Genomic DNA, 20,343 nt, shown 5'->3' with positions numbered 1-20,343 from the left:
AAACATAATTATGTTAAGCGGAAACTCAAACACAAACTTATTTCCCAGCTGCCGTTTGAGGTCTGTCCTAGTGGAAGCGGCGCGCCCCGCTCGATTCTTTGCAACACCATCTAGATGGCGCTTCCGATTCCAGATGGCACCATCCGATTCCTTGAAACAACATCCAGACAACCCTAACGTTGTCGCGTTAAAACCTTTGTTTTATTTCGCATTATGTACACGTGCTCTTAAGTACTATTATTGCAGTATTTCTTGTGTAAATATGTCAACTGCTGGTACTTTAAATGTATTTATTTTACTGATACATGTTCTTGCTGTTTAGCAGCGTTATTATTCTTTGTAATTCATTAAGGAGGTACCGTCACACTGTTTCACTATGGGATCTCTCTCTGTACGGTAAATGTACCCACCTATGTATATGCACTAAAATTGAATAAATATTCAACTGCAACAAGTCAGTTTCTTTTGCGTTCGCATGCATTTGTGAATATTCGTAAAGTATACGAAGATTTATATCACAGTTTTTTTCTGGTATATGAAACCTGTAGTGTATTTCTCTTGAAACGCTTGCAGGTGCGACCTTGTGCAGTGCTGTAATCGTGTCCATCGGTCCGCGCGTCAGACTTTACCACGAGCAGAGGGCTTTTGTCCGGACATGTAGCCTTTACCCTCGATTCCCACTCCAATGCGCATGCAGGACAAATAAGCTATATAGGTCAATTCATTTAAATCAACGTCGACGTGGTTCACCTATACGAAACCTTCGACGTGCCCATCCTTCGGCATTGTATACCTGAGTGATGATGTCGTGGTCGATGAACGAGAGTAAAGTATTCCCGTACATGCCCCCCGGGTCGTCGTTGACCACCGCCATGGGCAGGCCGGTCGGGTTGCCGCCCACGAAAGACAGAAGACGACGCCGACGCACGACGGCATCACGAGCTGGAACACGATGGTGCTACGACAAACAGGTCACGGGGAAAGTTGTTGGCCGGTTGGCTGTATATACGCTATATAAAGATGAGCTCCGAAAGCAAGGCCCGCCAAACTGTGCCTTCGTCTGCTAGAATCACATGGCCCAGGTTTGAACCAGAATTCTGCGCATACGGATTATGCTTCAAGCAATGAACGCATTAATGTGCATTTTGGCACTGTGCGAAAATGACACTTCATCAATGTGCTAGCTCTTAATTATAACAAGTGTGTTTCACAACGCATTCTTTATATGATCAGTTCTAACGTCCACACATTCAATGTGTTAGTATAATTATGTATTAGCGTTTTGATTCTTCGGTTATTATGAACAGTTCAAATGTCCACACATTCCACGTATAAATATATCCACATATTAACCATGTGATTCTTGCGTTATATTCTGTGTCAGTTTCAAATACATCTTCCTACTTTTTGCAAGCGTCCAACACTAGCAATGTTGCGGAGCTCCCAAATGCGTATTGAAACGAGATTTTTATTATATTGTACAAGAAAAATAAAATGAAACTAATTAACTGCGTCATTTTGTTTTCATGGTAGAACACTGAATTGAACACGGCGGCCAGTTTTGATTACTTATTCGTGAGTGTACAAGTAAATAACAATTTCGTCTGGGTTATCGAACAATCTTGCGGCCGACGTGAGGATATTCAGGTGCATGGTGGCAGAGTACACCACAAAGCACGTTATAGGAGAAAAGATCGACGGGGTAGCCCCGTTTGTCGCACGTATTCAGACTATACTGTCATCGAAGACTCTTAAAAAAGGACCCCACAAAGATTTTCTCTAGGTAATGACGGTGATCACTGAACTGGCAACAATATTAGCACAACGTATGAATTACAAATCTTTTTAATTGTACATCCGGTATCCAGAAAGCAAATGCAACATTTATGTCATTTGCTCAGTCAGCACAATTTCAGTGTTTTCATGTTTTAGCGTTTGATTCCAAGCAATACCAGTCGTAATATGTGCGATACAGTTAACACTCGTTTTAACGAACTGTTTTGTGTACTAAATATAGTTAATAAATTAGTCAATTTAGTATATCCGAAAACGAGTACAACGAACCCTCATGATTATTTCGTTATACACGGTCTTGCCATTTACTACGGAAAAACACACACGCAAGATAAGCCGTCTATCGTGCAGAGAGTACATTAATTGCAGACAAAGCTACCCGTAGTAAATGGTAAATTTGGCAGGCGTGTTTAGCGGCACAGTTTCTTCGAGAATAGCACTTTCGACTGGTGACAAGGTTTGAATGGGTTGAACGCGCCCTCCTTAAAAGTCGGTACGAAACCGGCGCAGCTAATTCATAGACGAAAAGTGGTTCCGATGAGTCGGGCAAGTCGAGACATTTTCAGCCGCTGGCTTCTATCTATATCGATGGACTATCTAGCTATCTCTCTAACGAATTATGCGTCATATCACACGCTTACTTGTGATGTCTGAGCATGCTGTGAAGCGCACTCAGCCGTATGATCAAAAGAAAAGAAAAGGAAGCATCGTGGGAAAATATGCTAAAATAAAGCCTCTGCGAGTGGTTTGATCGCACAAACTGTAAGTGCTCGAAATTCGATATATCCGCGGTTCCGTTATAAGGGAGCTATTTGACGTAAACATCGGTAGAAAAGTTTTGCGTATTCGATATAGAGCAATAAATCGCTCTAACCAGTGTACTTTTAGTGCGCATTGCAAAGCGTGTGCTCGCTGTAAACACTACATCGGCAGATGTGGAACGCGTACTTATTTTCGTTTCACTAATTTTCAAGAATCAGGGTTCTTCAGGGATCAAGAAACAGGGTTCACAATTCCCTCTTCGTTTGTAACTATTATGTTAAGAGGAGCTGCTAATAAAATTATGAATTTAAATTATCCGCTTAAATAAGCGAAAAGTTACGCCCATGTTGCTAAAACTAAAGACCACAACTCCATTTCACAATGAAGCACAAGTGACACTAGTTGCGGCTCAAAGTCATCGATTTTCTAACTTTAACGAGCAGCACAGTAATCTGCCTTCATGTTGCACTGCACCAGGCATCAGAAATATATACTTAACATATATGTATATATATATATATATATATATATATATATATATATATATATTAGTGAAACATACACAATACAAAAAACACTTCACTGTGCTGACCTATTTACTCTGCCCCATATACCACATTCTCTTCTCTATCGTATGCTGTTGCGCACGGGCCGGTTTTGCTACCTTTCACGTTCATTTCCGATTATTTACTGGCATGCTTATCTTGATTGGACGTGAACTTTTGTACAACGCCTTCTTTTTTTTTTCTTCTTCTTAATTCGCGTAACTCCCTCCTTCTGACATTCTCAATGGCGTAAGCAGTCGTGTACGCACACGAGTCGGCGCATGATCTTGAGCAGGTTCTTGGCGACCAGCGCCCGAACTCGGGTGACGGAGCGCACCGAGGCCCAGTTCTTCCAAGTCAACAGGGCGTCCGGAATGCTGGCCAGCTTCACATCGAGCGGCTTCACCGGCTGCGGGGGAGGTGAGGGGTCCGTCTCGTCGGGGAAGTCCAGTCGGCGGCACGCCTGCCAGAAGGTTGTACTATATGAGCTTCACCGCCACCACAAGCAAAGAGACTCGCGTTCGGCACTGCCACGCACCCTGCTGCAAATCTACCTGCTTTTACGGCGCACGGTGACCAACTGCCGATAATTTTAGTGGGGTCATTTTTGGCGCTATTACTTTGGGCTGGCTAATCATGTTCGGCCGATCTGCTTCCGCGATAACGACGACTAAGCTTGAGAATACCCGAGTTGTTTCGTAAGCGAGGTTTGTCTAATAATTGGCTTCTTGTCAACATTAGACACCGGTTGAGGTTGAGGTTGTGGGTTCGCTTCCCAGCGGCGGTATGCTTTTCCTTTATTTCACTTTTATGTCGTCTTAACTCAACCTCTATATAGACAAGGATGCAGTTCAACAAAATTGGGCAGTTTAGCCCGATTGCAAAACATCGAAAGCAACCGCAAGGTTTAGCGTTGTGTTCGAGCGCCTCACATTGTGTTTTAGCAATAGGCGACGGCGACATACAGCTACGCAGCACGTTATACATCTGCTGCTGAGCAGCAGGAACAGCGCCTAGCTAGCATCGCACCTAGGGGGCGCTCGACACGAGACCGACCGAAAATCGTCCACGCCCAGCAGATATATTTCGCTTGACCTTTACTGTCCGTTCGGCTAAGACCGGTGTGTGCACTACGGTTTGGTATGCACACAGCTGTTCAGTAGGAACGTTGTTGTGCGCACGCACAACACCTGCGTGCGTTCACGCCAGCAGCGGAAGCCGAAAGGCCCCGCTGAAAAGTCTATTGAGCGCAGCGTGACGGTGCGCCCACTTGGCTTCGTCGCTCTTGCAGCCAAACCCGCTGCGCATCTCTAAGAATGGAAACAAAAAGGACAATGGAGATTTACAAGAATGAGAAGAAAGAAATTAGAAGGGAAAATCTGTACGATAACACAAAGGGCAGTGCCTTGCTATTTGAGGCTCGAGCCGGTTGCCTAAGGACGAAAACATATCGGAACAAATATTCGGAACTAGATGAGACATGTGCATGCTGCAGTAAAGATCCAGAAACCACTCAGCACATCCTGATAGAATGCGACGGGATCCACCCAGCGAGAACCGTAGGTAACGTGCAACTCCCAGAAGCGCTTGGTTTCAAAGTGGAAGGAAACATAAACAGATCAGCCGTAGAGATCAGCAAGAGACGATTGGAGTACTGGTGGAAAAAAAGCAGGGAAAAAATGGATACGATCTGATCTCTTAAAGTCATAGGCAGCGGCACAAGGTAAATTTTTGAAAAAGAAAAATAATAATGAGAGGTATACAAAAATGCTAGATAAAGAACATGCATAGTATACCTGATTAAATCAAGCAGGCTAGGGGACTATCTGTCGCCGCCCCGTTTCAAAGGCAATGCCAATAAATCAACGCCCAGCAGATATATTTCGCTTGACCTTTACTGTCCGTTCGGCTAAGACCGGTGTGTGCTCTACGGTTTGGTATGCACACAGCTGTTCAGCAGGAACGTTGATGTGCGCACGCACAACACCTGCGTGCGTTCACGCCAGCAGCGGAAGCCAAAACGCTGCCGTGGCCCCGCTGAAAAGTCTATTGAGCGCAGCGTGACGGTGCGCCCACTTGGCTTCGTCGCTCTTGCAGCCAAACCCGCTGCGCATCTCTCGAGACCTTCGATGCTTCCATGTACGCGCGGGCCACGCATGGGCGTCGATACCGTGACAGCATGGCGACGCCGGGAGCGCTTCTTGGGAACCGCTATAATTGCTATTTCAATAAAACTAGTAAAAGCTTAGCATGCTTTCATCGGAGTTATTGCTGGCCTAACACGGTTGTTACTAAATAAAGCCCCGCTATTCGCCTGATCCTTCTTCTGGTTAATCGCACAGCGAGAGACTTCGGAAGCCTTGATGCGCTGAGGTAGAAGTACAAGGGTGCGTAATTAAGCAAGTGGCCTGGTGATAATATCACGTACTACAGGACGCCTGTGGCTAAGTGAATGTTCGGCATACGCCGGTACAGCCGATATTCACAGTTCCAGGTCGCATATGTATATTTCTACTTTGCCTCAGAACTTGAAAAGTGAAAGTGGGGAAAGTCGTGGGCGGGGCACCGCAGACGTCATGAGCGCCACAGTTATTCGATCCCTCCGGCGGTAACTCGTCACGTCTTGGACCCTTATTTTCCTTTTTCTTGACTACGTATATTACAATTCACTCAAAGGTAATTATTAACCCTTTACTTCGATTATTTCCACATTTTAGTAAAACAAAAAAACTTTTGCCTCAGAGGAAAGCTTAAAGGGATACAAAAAAAAAAAAAAGAACGTGGTTCGAGATGTGTTAGCAAATCCCCCTCACAGAATACCAAAAATGCAACTCTTACTGCAAGAAAATGCTTGGTAGGCCAAAAAAGAGCCAAGAACAAAAGACGGCGGGGGGGGGGGGGGGGGGGGGGCAACGCCATCTCCAAATTGCCACCGTAACGTCATGGACTCTGACGCTGTCTCCTTCGATATAGTTAAATATTTATCGGTCACAATAGTTGACATTATATTCTAAAACGGCCAAACACTGAACATAGAAAGTTTCAAGAACTTTTACTGAACCCCAAGGGCCGGAATGCGACAGCATACCTTCCAATCCGTGACGTCACACTAACGTCCAGGCACAGGGGTTTCGGCGCCAAATTCAAAAAGGAAACTTTCACAGTCATTCTCTATTCTAATAATCAACCTATTACTGCTAAATGAACGATTGCACACTTTTCAAAAAGCGTTTTATCAATCTAAACTTGTTGGGTGTTTCTCTTTAGTGTCCCTCTAAATACTTACCATCGCTTCACTGTCTATCGACTTCACGCGGTGTTTACTTGGCTAAAAAACAAGAGTCCATCGGATTCTTCTCTCCCGCGAAGCAAGAGCAAGACTCGGGAAGGGCTGGTGCTGCGACATCCTGCAAAGCGGTCGTGCGAGAGCTCACCTTGAGGTAGGCGTCGGACAGTGTGCCCGGTCCGTACAGGCTGATTAGCTCCGAGGGTGGCTTCTCGCACCAGATCTTGGCGTTGCGCATGATTCCCACCTGGGCGAACAGTTTGATCGGCGACTCCCTCTCGCACCCGCTCAAAAATCGAACTCGAAAAGAGAAAGACGTTTGTACCCACGCGCTCGATATAGGCGGTCCTGTAGACTATTTGAACACAAAGAAGGTAGTGCTGGTAACATTTGTTTTTCATCCTTCGGTGTCGTGTTCTCATCATGATAGCGAAGTGTTTCTTTCTGGAAAGTTTTGCGCGCAAGCACCAACTCAAGCGTTCACATTGCGCTACAGGAAAAAAATAAATATGCTTAAACTGCGGTGTTCTTCCGATTTCAATGACTACGTATTGCACTACAAAAAGCTAGAGTAGCGTTCGAGGAAACCTAATAGGAGTCCACAGGTTAGAAAAATATAAAACCGGGAAAGGAAGTTAAGTTCGCCAAACAGTTAAACTTGCTCAATGCTTTATATCCTTTTTTTTCTAATTATAATGAGTTCAGATGTATCGTTATTGTAGAATATGCTATAATTGCTCTTTTAACTCTTAACATAAGGCACAGTCAGCCGTGAGAGCAACTGGAGCAGTGATTCAAGCCGTATTTTGTACAAAGCAACGAACAGTCCTAGAAATATTCGCGGTAGTATTACCGCGAATATTTCATCTGAAGAAAGTAGGCATCAAAGCCCCATTTTCCAACAGGTGACGACGATGTCCTTGGTCACGACACGAGCGCGCATGGTGAGCTGGCACGCGCCAAGGTGACTGTGCTTTAAAAAGTGCCGCATCGGTGAAGCAGCGCTAGGTCTTATGCATATGACAGCTTATAAGTGATTCCAGAAAAAAAAAGGGCTTAATTTTATTCAGTCAAAACGAACGCATTACCTTGAAGGGCCACAGAGCAACAGCCGCTTTCCTTATCAGCTCTTTCATATTTGACTCCCCCCTTCTCCCCTAGAGATGAGGAGCAATACCGGGTACGGAATTGTATATGGAGGGCAGGACAACTAGAAATGTTCAAAAGAAGGAATAAGTTATCATAGTTAGAAGGGAGGGCGGTTTACTCCATGTTGTAAGATGTACGGGGGACGAAAGAAAAAGCAGAATAACTCGCCAATGCGTGCAGGCGCTATCTCTAGTTACTGTTGGGAGAAAGTTATTGATTTAGGCCGGTGACTTTTTTTTAATAACGGTTGACAATTGCAAAATTTCAGAATACGAAACTGTCAAGCTTATAACACTAACTCAGCACGAAAAAACGATATCATAATTTTGTCGACTGCACATAACAGTACATCTGAATTCCACACGTCTGAGATGCTAATGAATATCTTACGTGAATTTGTTACAATGTTTACTAGGGTTTTGCAAAAGTCCTACTCACATATATTAGCGGTGCACTTGACAGCAATGTGGAATACATCAATTTTGTCCGTTTTACATGCTCTAGCTGTTTGCATGCAGTTTACAGAACTAATCGACAGAGGAACAGCGTGAAAAGACGAAGCACAAGAAGGGCAACACACACCAGCGCTGGTGAGTGTTGCCTTTTTTGTCTTTCGTGTTTTCGCGCTGTTCCCCTGTCGAATATGTGCCGACTAGCTAGCCCAAGCCTCTACGGTGTTACAGAACTAATACTTGTGATTGATGCAGTTACCGGTTAGTAAACTTCGTGTTAGCATTTTTTTAACTTACCAATTTATAGCAATTTTTTTTTCAAAGCTTAAGCGGCTAAAGCAAAATTTTGCTCAGACAGTCACTAGAATTTATATTTTGCTCTCAAACGCAACAACATTCATTCAGATCAGTCCAGAGTTTGCTTCATAAACTCTGGTTTATGCACGTACACCTGATTATGCGTTTCATTTGTATTTTAATAGGCGGCATCGGAGTTTGCCCCGAGCTAAAGCTTCCTCTTAAGAGCTTCCCTGTTCTGCGGCAATAAACAGGCAATAAAGCAAAGTAAAAGAAAAGGTTAGCGTTGCGGTATGATACCCGATTTCTGCGCAGAATACCCGGGTTCACTACCACGTTTCTACAGTTTAGTTGTCTGCGCCAGTTTGCCTGACGTGGCCAAAACCTTTTCCGGCTTACATCTAGCATTGCAGAATGACAGAAAACAGCGCGTCTTCGGTGCTGCCGGAAAGCCACTTCTATCGGACCACCGGGTCGCGCATTTAGGTGGTTTATTGCGTTGCGCTTGCATTTTCTAGTGAGCACACGTTAAAAGGTGCGGTTCTTATTGTTCTAGGGAGCGCGTAAAAACAGCGCAATAAACGTACCTACACGCATGACCCGATGTGGTTGTCGAGGGGTAGTGAGGACAGACAGGTTGCTGTGATTAGCCATTGTAAGTTCAAAGTTGCGAAAAGGCTTTTGCTACTGCAAGCAAACTGCCGCAAAAAAAAAATAAAAGGTGGAGTGGCATCCAGCCTGGCACGGCAGCGAAGCATTCGGAGATTCTACCACAACGCCACCACTGGAGATTGTGCAACTGCACTTGTAATATTAACCGCTGCCTTGCAAAGTGTTTGCGTTTCTGCCGGATGGTTTTTGTTGATTTTGGCGTCTCAAAGGCCGATTCTTGCGCACTTTACGTACATTCTGGTCTAATATTTTTTTAATCTATAACGTGTTTAACCCATAGAGCCACTGCTAAGCACCCCTTTGGTTAGAATAGCTAGTCCTCAGCCACGCTGGCTGCTAGTGTCATCGAACTGAACTACGGCGCGTAGATTCATACCTTTTGTTTGCGCAGAATCCCACCTAACACATATGATGATGACAACACATGCGTGTGCGATGGACAGCTCTGTACGTATTCTAACTACTTTAGTCTGAAGGTGGTGCGAATCTTCACGGGATGCGCCTTTGCCGAAGAGTTTTGTTCATTGGGATTCAGCGTATCTTTAAAAAGTTCAACTGGATAGATCGGGCATATAAATATTCTCGCGTACGTCCGACGTATGTTTACACAGTCTGAAAAGAAATAGAACAGCATTTATGCATTTCTGCCGATATGCTAAATTTGGCTCCTGCTGGCACGAGGAGTAGCTTCACCACATGACTTTCAAACGAAATGGACCTTTGCGCAACTCCGCTCACTTTGGTACCATATACAAGAACACTACTCCACTGTTGCGCGGTGCTCCCTCTATGGTAGTTGACGCACCTGACTGTTTGACCGAAGCAGCACTTACCACAGGTTATCGAAAGGCGCTACAAAAGGCGAATTCTAAAAGGGTATTCCAGGTACGTGCACTTTCATTCCCAGGTTGCCCTCACAAATATTACGTCCAGCTTCAAGAGTGGGTGGAATTCGATATTGCGAACAATTCTAGCGTAAGAGCTATTTGTGATTGAGGACGTACCATGCAATTTTACAGTGGGCCTCTTCGATTATCCGTCCCTGACAGTCCCGGACTACCCGAGGCAGTGCTTTCGGACAATGAGCGTTGCGTTTGCAGCGTATCGGACAGTCTGGGACTGTCAGAGACGGATAATCGAAGAGGGCCAGTGTACAAAACGCGTGGCGGGTTTTTTGCACGAAGTTGTTGATCGCAAGCACAGTTCACAGCTCGAGGCATTCGTACAAGCTTCTCAGGGACAAAAAAAAAAAGAAACGGGACCACCAAATTTTCCAGTCACATTTTCAAGCGGTAGGACAAACTATGGCCAAGCGGAACAAGATGCTTCTGGCGCAAGTATTCTTTTTCAGTTCTGTTGTTTTGTGCAAATAATATCGCTTTTTTTATGAGGTGCCGAATAACGACTGCGACAGTATCCTTACGAAAACTTGCTGTTTTATGCCGCTGGACTTGAGCAGCGGCACTCAAAGCCCACTTCGCTCTCACACGGTGTTTAGAGGTTGGCCTTGAACCAGTTCTCTTTACTTTCTGTACTATTTTCCTGCAGCACAACATAAACAGGACATGAATGAACACAAAACCACGTAGAAGGCCATTCACACATAGAAGGATAATCACAGTGCGAGATGCTGTATCTAGATAGTCACTGATATCACCAACATACAACGACAGCTCTAAATACTGGGCGTATGTCCAAAAAGTATAATTCACCGTGATGTGGTCAACCGTTGGTGAACTTGAACCCTCCGGCACCTGCCTCAAAAACATAAGAGTATAGAATAGACCGTTTCAGGTTCATTCTACACTCCACACAATTGATTGTCATACGATACTCACCCGTACACCTAAAAACCTTAGCGACACAAGGCGCAGCCTAACGTACTACAAGCTGCCGACTGGAGCAGTCATTTCGCTACGCAGAAAGTTTATATGTTGTCCATTTAAGCGCGCATATCAGTCCCGAAAACGTCTTGCTCAGAATAAATAGTCCACTACCAGCCCTAAAAACTTTCGTGTGTGAAGCCGCGTGGAGGCTGCTATAATGCCTTAATCACATTGTGCAAAGAAAATGTTGCCTATGAAGCGTGATACACGACTCTATACGCAAATCCCTGTTTTGTTAATAAAAGCCCTATCGCTAAAGTTAACCTTGTTAAAAAAGAAAACGTTAGTGCTTCAAAAATTATGTCAATATATAAATTATCAGACATTTTATAATGGCAGATATTCTTGTTTCTAATTAAATATCGCACTGTATGCGAAAGAAATGAGCTCAGGGTACAGAGCATGACAACTTCTTGACATCAATTTGAAATGAGCACATATGAGACGTAGTGTTGTGCCCTGGTTCCAGGGAACATCGAGTACTCCTTTATAATTGTGAACCGGAAACGGGCTACAAACGGGTCAGACAACATTTTGTACGAAGAACCTTGCCCAGTAACGCTATCTTCAAAAGGCGTACCTTCTTTGTTCATTCTCGCGACCGCTTCCACATCGCAAGCACTCATGTTCGATAGCTTGTGAAGGCAGCGTGGTCAACTGCGTCGTGAGCGGCCCGACAAGGTTCTACTAGAACAGGGGGCAGTCGTCGACCCGGTGAATATTCAAAGAACTTCGCTGTCAGATGACTTTGCAGAGTGGAACTCTGAATGCAAGTGTGTCAGGTCTAGATATTCCAGGGTGCAAAGAATAGTTATCTGTGTTTGCTCTGGGTTTGCGAGTTGTAGCTGAGAATACGAGACGCTCAAACGGTATCTCGAGTAAGACAGTGCGTGAAGGTTGCTTTCGAAAACGGCAATTGCTCCTCCGGGGCTCGCAGACACTTACCGGCGCTGCGAACTCATTGGCCTCGTTTATATAGTATCTTATAGGTGCGCATAAATGCAAAACGCTCACGAGGGCGGCGTCGGCGATCTCCTCGATGAAGTGCGTGGTGACCACAATGGTGGTGGCCTGCTCGTGCGACAGCACCACGAAGTAGCGCCAGATAGCGTCTCGTAGCACCGGGTCCAGTCCCACGGTTGGTTCGTCCAGGATCAGGAAGGGCGGCGAGTGGATCAGCGCCACCGCCAGCGACACGCGCCGCTGCTGCCCACCGCTGCGAAGCGCGCGCACGCAAATGCCGGTCAGTGTCTGCAAGCGTCCACAAGTGAGCACTGAAGACGAACGATCACCAAGCCGTGGCTAAATACTACTGTCGCAAATGGTAATGGCCATTTTTCCTTCTTTTTTGGCAATGTGGGCAATGAAGGTTCTCCGAAGAAAAATTCCCTGGACGCCCACAATTTTGCTGATGAACCAGGAACGACGCTATGTATTTAACAGACGCTTCGGTCCTAAGCGGAAGCTTTAGCTCGGGCCAAACGCTAATGCCGCCTATTCAAATACATGTGAAACGCAGAAACGATTTTCTGACTCCGAAAAGCGATAAGTAAGATCGTCCCAGTGGTTATCTCAGAAATTCTGAGATAACCACAGGGCCGATTTAAATTAAATTTGTTGCACTTGAGAGAAAAGGTTCATATTCTAGTAACTGTTGCAAGCGGAATTTTGATTGAACGCCTCAAATTTTCAAAAATCAATACGTTTGAAAAAAAAAGAGAAGCAAGAGGTTTACAGAATCCTAGCTTTGCACTAAGAACAGAAATCACGCTTCTGTAAACTGCATCCGTTAGAGCACCCAAAGCGGACAAATTTGCTATATCGATTTATATCTTATACGTGAATTCGATACGTTGTTTACAGGGGTTTTGCAAGTCCTACTCACATATTAGTGGTATACTTGAGAGCCTTGGTTAACGCATCAATTTTGTCCGCTTTAGGTGTACTATTAGATGCACTTTACAGAAATTTAGTCAGACATCAAGTGCATGACATGGCATCGCAGGTTGGTGGATCCTTTTGTACATATGGCACAGTTAAGGATGCGTGCATGGTTTGAAATCCACGCAAGGAAAAAAATTGTAATACGGAATGCCTAAAGTTACAACAGCCAGTAGAACATTCTGCACCGATGTCCAGCGCTCACTGAGCGTCAGAACCCCCAATTGGTACCAGTTCTCCGCCCGAAGTCACAAAAAAAAAATCTTACGCTTAAAATATTTTAAGAGCAAGCGTCAGCAAATCGTGATGTCGGACATATTATCAGTGAAGGCAGCCTGCCAGTGGTAGACAGCACTTACGAAGACAAAGCTTTGTGCGTACGGCCCTTGCAGCAGAGCGACTATAGTTCCTCATACCTGACATCAGTTGTAACACAGGAGACAGGGTCACAAGGAAACAGGTTTTCGCACGAATCGCTTGAGAGAAATTAGTTGCCGATGAAAAGAAGTTGCAAGCAAGGCCCACATTGTGAGCCGGTGTTGTTGCGTCTCAGTACTGCTTCACGTAGGTCAAACTGACAAAGTCCGTGATCGCGATCTGCATCACGAAATGTGTCAGTACGAACATCGTACAATCCAGTGTGGAGCCATACCTGAGGTTTGCGACGAATCGGTTGGCGGGCAGCAGCTGGAAGAAAGAGCAGAGAAAGTTGATCCTGTTGTAGATGAGTTCCCACGGCATTCCCAGCAGCTGGCCAAAGAAGTACATGTTCTCCGCGATGGTGAAGTCCTCGTGCAGAGCGAGCTCCTGCAGCACCACACCGGCACAAAATGGCGCGCATGTTAAGCAGCCCTATAGACAAAACTCGACAGTCCGAGGAGGCACACAAAGCACATTTGATGTTCTACTTTACACCCGTACTGCGTGTGTCACGGATTAACAGGCGGACCACTGATGTTTGAAGAATAGATGTTTTGGTTTCCTCACGAAAACCTTGCTCGCATATAACAGTCGCTAAAATCAATACTACGGAGGACATGAAATTTCATGTATGACGCATGCGCGTTAGAGCGTTTCTGTTCCAACGATCGAGACATGCGTGTGTTCTGTAGTACACACGTACCGCTGTCCTATAAATTGCTATCCTAGCTTTTAAACGACAGGCGTCTAATATATGCGGATCAAAAAATTATTTAGCACACAAATACCCGCAATGCATGAAGAGTGCTCTTAAAATGTATTCACTAATTGATGTTTTCGAAACAAACGAACAATACAAAACGGCACTATACTCCTTCGAAACGTCATGTAGCTGTAAAAATAAGTTTTATTGCAGTTCGACCGTCTGCAAACAGCGTTGTTAGGCGGTGTGGTCACGTTAGAACATAGTCCCATCGATGCGTTCTGGTTCTCTTTCTGGCGCACCTATACAGTTACGATTTTACTGAAGTGTTTTATTATGATCGAAGAGAAACGCTTGCTACTGCACGGAAAATTTTCGACAGAGCCTCTCACCCCTCTCGGTGCCACCGCAGGGGATGGTGCGAGCACAGAGGAGCATTTTCGCACCGAAATCACTGTGAATCCAATCAAATATTACGCCCACAATTGCTTCCATTTCGCACGTTCCGTTTAATCTTCGTTGTCACTCGTTCTAACAAGTTCTTATAACGGGGGACTACGATGTGCGCACTGCTGTTTCCAATCGTGTATGCCTGCAAGCAAGAACGGGCACCAGCTACGAATTGGTCGGTGCGCTTCAACAAGGCAATGCGCCGAGCTGTATGCCATGAAGGAAAGAACGTCTATGCCTGCCATTACGCTTTGATTGCCATTATGCTTTGAGTGCCTCTTAAGGTCTAAGTATACGGGTATACCTCAGCTAGCGCAAGACAGGGGTAATTGGAGATCACAGGGAGAGGCCTTCGTCCTGCAGTGGACATAAATATATGATGATGATGATGATGATGACGATGATGACGATGATACGAGTATACATCTAGGCCAATTAATCACAGGGGACCTCAATCAAGACAAGGAAACTTACAGAAGAATGGAAGTGGATTGGAGTGCATACGGCAGGCATAGCCAAATCCTGACTGGAAGCTTGCCACTGTCGTTGAAAAGAAAAGCGTACAGTCACCGCATTCTACCGGCTGCTAACATATGGGGCAGAAACTAGGAGGTTAACAAAGAAGCTCGAGAACAAGTTAAGGACCGCACAAAGAGCGATGGAACGCAAAATGTTAGGCCTAACGTTAAGAGACGGGAAGAGAGCGGTATGGATCCGAGAGCAAACTGAGATAGCCGATATTCTAACGACCTTTAAGAGAACAAAATAGAGCTGGACAGGCTATGTAATGCGTAGGATGGATAACCGGTGGGCCATTAGAGTTACAGAATGGATATCAAGAAAAAAAGAAGCACAGTCGAGGACGGTAGAAAACTAGGTAGGGTGATGAAGTTAGGAAATTTGCAGGCGCAAGTTGGAATACGCTAGCGCAAGGCAGGGGTAGTTGCAGACTACAGGGAGAGGCCTTCGTCCAGCAGTGGACATAAAAATAAGCTGATGATGATGATGATTATACGAGGATTTGAACATATCGGCGCATGTCGCATCACGTTTTTTGGTCGGAAGGGCATAATCATGCCTAGTGAGCACTGAGGTTTCTTTGACGAGTCACGTATTTGTATTACGATGCTTGTCATTGTAATACCATGGCGAATAGCGCAGACCGCGGAAGATGTGATATAGACAAGGCATGCACTGCACGTTGTCCCGTATCATTTATCCTGCCGTCCGCCGTGTCTGCGCAGCTCGCCATGCTGAACGTACAGCAATTAGTCTAACAACCCTTCGTAAACTAATACGGCTTGTTCTGCGGGAGAGTAAGCTGTCGGACAGACTCGTGGTTGTCACGAAATACGCTTCATACCCTAAGTCTGGTAACACCCGTTTACAGCGTCTTTCGGGAACTAGTCATCGGAAAAGAAGTTGCCAGCGTTGATTTGCACAGAGACCGCGCGCATCGTAGAGTTGCGTCAAGCAGCGCACCTGTGGCATGAACCCCACGCCTGGTCCAGGCACGAGTCCCTTATGCAGCTCCTTGCCGAACACGAGCACCATGCCGGAGTTCGGCTTGCACAGGCCGACCAGGCACTTGAGCAGGCTCGTCTTGCCGCAGCCGCTGGCGCCTAGGAGGCCGTAGCTGCACGCGCAAGGTTTCGAAGGCTGAAAGCTCGTTCGAGAGGCCACCGCGGTCAGTAATACACATTGGCACAACTGCACCGTTGACTTGCAGACGTATACTAGGCACGCTCGAGGTCAAACAGAGTGTAAAAACAGTGACAAAAACAAACATACGGGGCTGACGCTGCCCCGTGTGTCGGTATTGCTACTGTGCAGTTTTTCTTTCGCGTTTTTTTTTTTTTTTGAGTTGTTCATTCTTGATTGATCACATCACACCAACCTGCCCGAGAACAAGTATAGTGCCGTTTTGTATTATTCTTAGCAGCCGGGCTTATGTGTTGTGTTCTTTACCCTGTACTTCGTCTGTTCGAAATACGAACTTCGGGTTCTGTTTCTGTGAGACCTCGCTTTGTTTCCGGCAGAATTGCACAGCATGTTTCGGTTCCTCGGTGGCGTAGACCCACTGCTTATGCTTATTTCACCGTAGGTTTGGGAATAGATGGACAGATGGACAGCGAAGCTGTTTAGCACACGACACAGAGTTGACGCAGAATCTTGAACAAAGGTACGAACACATTTATTGTCTTCATCAGTAGTCATCGTGACGATAGGTACGCACACATCCTGGTATCACCTCTGTTACTATTATATTAATTTCATAATATTCACACATAGTTCGGACTCCCGAAAAGCAACGCGCCTAGAAGAGCGACGGCAGGAACAGAGACGAGAATGCAATCGTGGCCGGTGGGTGCCAAACACTACCGATGAAGATCGTGCACAAAACGCAAACGGGGCGTCGCTCTTCGTAGGCGCGTTGCTCCTCGGGAGTCCGGACTATATGCGGCCTCCCCATTACGACAACAGAAGAGAAGGGATATTAAAGATAGAGAACGGCAACTTGTCTTTCTGGTTTTTTATAAGCATTCGCGTGGACGACGGGACCACCGCCCGATGGAGCCGGAGGAAACTATACTCCATCTCACAATGTGGTTGCAGCAATGCGGAAGCTACACGAATTCTTAGCCAATAGGAAGGCCTCGAGATTTGGTCATCCGCGCCGCGTCATCTGCTCAGCGTCTGCTTGTCATCCAGTCATCTTCATGGTAGGTGGATTGACGCAAGAAATGTATAGACGCCGTAATCATAAGCTGCGTTCACATTCATGCGACAGCGGGGCTTCGTTTTACCTGTACGCTTTCCCTGCAGTTACCTTACAGCCTCCTGAACAAGGAGCACGGGCGAATGCCCTTACAAATGTTCACCTGCGCCACAGCGTCTGCCCGGCTTCTACTCGGCGCGTAGAAGCTATAGCGGGGTAGAACCATGCTATAGCGGGGTAGTAAATTGATGATGCCGTGAACAATTAGGCTTCTATAGCGTTCCGTATCGTCAACGCATCACTAATACTAATGATGTGGCGTCATCTGCTAACTACAAATAAAACAAGTTTTACGGCTCCGTACCGTGTCTGTAGTCTTAGCAGCGTGAAAACAAACAGCCGATCTAAATAATTACGACGAAACATACCTAGTGATTTGACCTCAACTTGAGATGAGGCTTAGCAACGAACGATTTTGCCGCTTGTTTTTTGTTGACAGGGCGGAGAGTCAGTAACAAGCACGAATTCAGATCGAATCGGGTGGCCGGCGCTGTACGGGCGCTGCTACGTTGCTATAGGTGATCACGGTTAGGGTGGCTATTACGGTTACAGGCAGCAACTGCCACAGTAATTTTCGGTATACGACGTACATGCGCAAACGTCCTAACATGTCACGCATTGCTGTACCGTATTATGTAGTGAGCAAAAATAAATCTCTCTAGTGTAGCCAATAATCAGCCAGTTACGCCCGGAACTATATACCACTGCGCAAGGATATTGCCTGTGTACGCCTCGTACATTCGGCAGTGTTGCGACCATCTTGTGAGATGGAGTTTTTTTATAGACACGCGTGATGTTTAGACGGCACCGCCAACACGGGAGAGTGGAAGGAAAGGAAACTACATGCGCAAGCGCTTGGAACGCCGGCAAAGAGAAGGCGGTGCAAACGTAAACATGGCCGACGCGGGTTGGCCTTTTGGGCTATATAAGATCTGTTCGTAGTATCGGTTCTTACACTTGTGCCTGGGACCTCTTTGGGTCCTAGGAGTGACGAGGTCAGTTGAAGGACGCGCTACAGGTCCTGGAGCCCACAACCAGGAGTGCACAGGGGCATGTGCCATTGCGCTTGGGCCCTTTCTGCACTACCACCAGGATCGACCCACATTTTTGCTCACGCTCGTGAAATATGCACGAAACCCTAGCCATATACAGCTTCGCTGTAAATTGTAGAGCCTGTTTCCCAAAAGTCAACGCGCATAAGATCCCCAAAAGAGAGAGAGAGATGACGTCAGAGGTGATGACCTGGCCGAGGTTGGCTGCCTGACGTCACGCTTCCACCTAGTCCTTTTCCTTCCTCCATACGTCTCAGTGACGTGGAATAGCCGGTCACGATGATGCACACTCACATGACGCCCTTAGGTACGGTAAGGTTGGCACCGTCGATGACCGCAGGTGCTCGGCTACTGTACTGCAGCCTCAGGTCGCGCACCGTCACGGCAGCAGGGACGCCCAGTGCAGGTCTGCAGGCAGCCGTAATTCAATACTTCGCTGCTCTTGTGTAATTAACGCTCCGGTCACGGCTTACAATATCTAGTGAAACAAAGTTAGATACGCCATAACTGAACTCTTAGAGCGATAGCTCTACTACTCCAGGTATAAACCCAGAAAACGCCTGGTTCCGTAAATCTTACCTTCAAGCTCAGCCAAGGTCAAACTGGGACTTAGCCTGCCAAATGCGTTTTGGATGCGCACGCATCCAAAACGCATTTTAAAAATAATAAAAAAAACAGGGTAGCTTGCACTAGTGGCGCAAGGCTAAGGACAGAGCGGAGTTGATCGGTTCCTAGCTGGCCCTGGCTATACGGCGTAAACAGCTTCGTTGTTAAAAAAGTCCTAGGGCCTTCATAATTTCGTATAAGGCAGCTTATATTGCCCCTGGAAAAACGGCTTCCCAGCAATGCATTTGTGTTTAAAAGTGAAGCCGGCTTTAAGGAGCCGCTGCAAGCTTGATCTTTGTAAGCTGGCTTTCCCACATCGGTTGTTGCAGTGAAGCCTACTCAAAGAAAAAATGTGATGCAAAGGGGCCCGATAACGTGATCGCGTTCCACTCTTACAGGCGAAGCTTAAGCGTCCTAATTTTTTTTCATGTGATGCATTCCTTGCCTTTTCCAGCCGCTTTTCACCTGTGGTCTGTCTGACTTCGTCTGGGGCCTCAATATCCGGGAAAAAGAAATTCTGTCTGGTGGGCGGATGTCAACGAGGCACCCACAGCGCAACAGACGGGTGGCTTTCTCATAGGCCCACACGTGCCTTTTTCTTTTTTATTGGCAGTTGTCAGTGCGTACAAGATTAACAGAGCGTGACTAATAATTGTAATGCACTAATCATTTCGCCCACACTAATAACCGCAAACCCAGAACTGCCAAATATACATGCGCTCGAACAGTTTCATGTTCAATTACAGTTGTATGTGTGGTTTCAAAATGTTAAATTAGTATATTTTTTACATGTACCTTCGTGTGCTGTCTTTTAAATGTTGACATGTCATGGCCGTGCGCATACTCAGTATATGCTACCGCCATTTCGTACTTTCATATGCTGAGCAGGAAGATAAGCATAATGAATCCAAAGAGATTACCACCCTCATTTTCTGTTGGCAGGCAGCGACAATAATTAGCATTAAGGAGAAAATCATTCTGCATTGTGCACTGCCAGCACGTGCGCAAAAAAAAATACATCGTCCCAGCAATCGAGGGACACATGCTTATTAGTATATTTCTGACATATCAAACAATGGGTTCCCCACGGTACACACATTACAATTTTCGTAATTCAGGGTTTAACTGGCAGCATTCCAGTACGCAGTTTGAAAAAGAAACACGTGACAAAAATAAACTTCGTGACAGCTATCACTTGGGGTCAATTTGCGCATGCGTCTCGTCGCGAAGCAAAAAACTGCTTATAGAAGCGAGAGCATCTGCGCACGCGCCAGTTTCTTCCACAGTAAGGTGCGCATGGATCCTAAAAGGCACCGAAGCAAGAACTCTGTGCCGTTGAGCATGGCCTCCGAGATAGCGCGCGCGCCTCTCGGAGGCTACGCGCTGAAAAAGAGGTGTAGATGTCGCGGCGCGCCGAGCAAGCGTCATGCCATCCTCGTAGCCGTCGTCTTCAAGTCATCGTCTATTGTCGTCATGCCGTCATCGGCGCCGTTGTGGTTGTGCCCCATCTTGTCGTCATACACGATTACTCGCCGTACAGGGACACGTT

At 46.1% G+C, this 20,343-nt stretch overlaps 1 protein-coding gene across 1 annotated transcript in view; it reads right to left on the bottom strand.

Annotated features, from left to right (window-relative positions):
• LOC119440215 (ABC transporter G family member 23) overlaps positions 1–20,137 on the bottom strand; it is a 65,875-nt gene extending 45,738 nt beyond the window's left edge. Inside the window, exons 1-8 of the mRNA XM_049662815.1 lie at positions 20,109–20,137; positions 18,483–18,596; positions 15,840–15,993; positions 13,437–13,591; positions 11,858–12,059; positions 6,536–6,634; positions 3,371–3,564; positions 794–958 (exon numbers count right to left, since the gene is read on the bottom strand). Coding sequence (XP_049518772.1) covers positions 794–958; positions 3,371–3,564; positions 6,536–6,634; positions 11,858–12,059; positions 13,437–13,591; positions 15,840–15,993; positions 18,483–18,596; positions 20,109–20,137 — 1,112 coding nt within the window. The remainder of the gene's footprint in view (positions 1–793; positions 959–3,370; positions 3,565–6,535; positions 6,635–11,857; positions 12,060–13,436; positions 13,592–15,839; positions 15,994–18,482; positions 18,597–20,108) is intronic.
• Between the last annotated feature and the right edge of the window lie 206 nt (positions 20,138–20,343).

Source organism: Dermacentor silvarum, chromosome 2 (assembly GCF_013339745.2).
Source record: "Dermacentor silvarum isolate Dsil-2018 chromosome 2, BIME_Dsil_1.4, whole genome shotgun sequence".
Lineage (NCBI taxonomy): Eukaryota > Metazoa > Arthropoda > Arachnida > Ixodida > Ixodidae > Dermacentor > Dermacentor silvarum.
The sequence above is the reverse complement of the archived record's forward strand: the minus strand, read 5'-3'. Positions and strand labels throughout refer to the sequence as shown.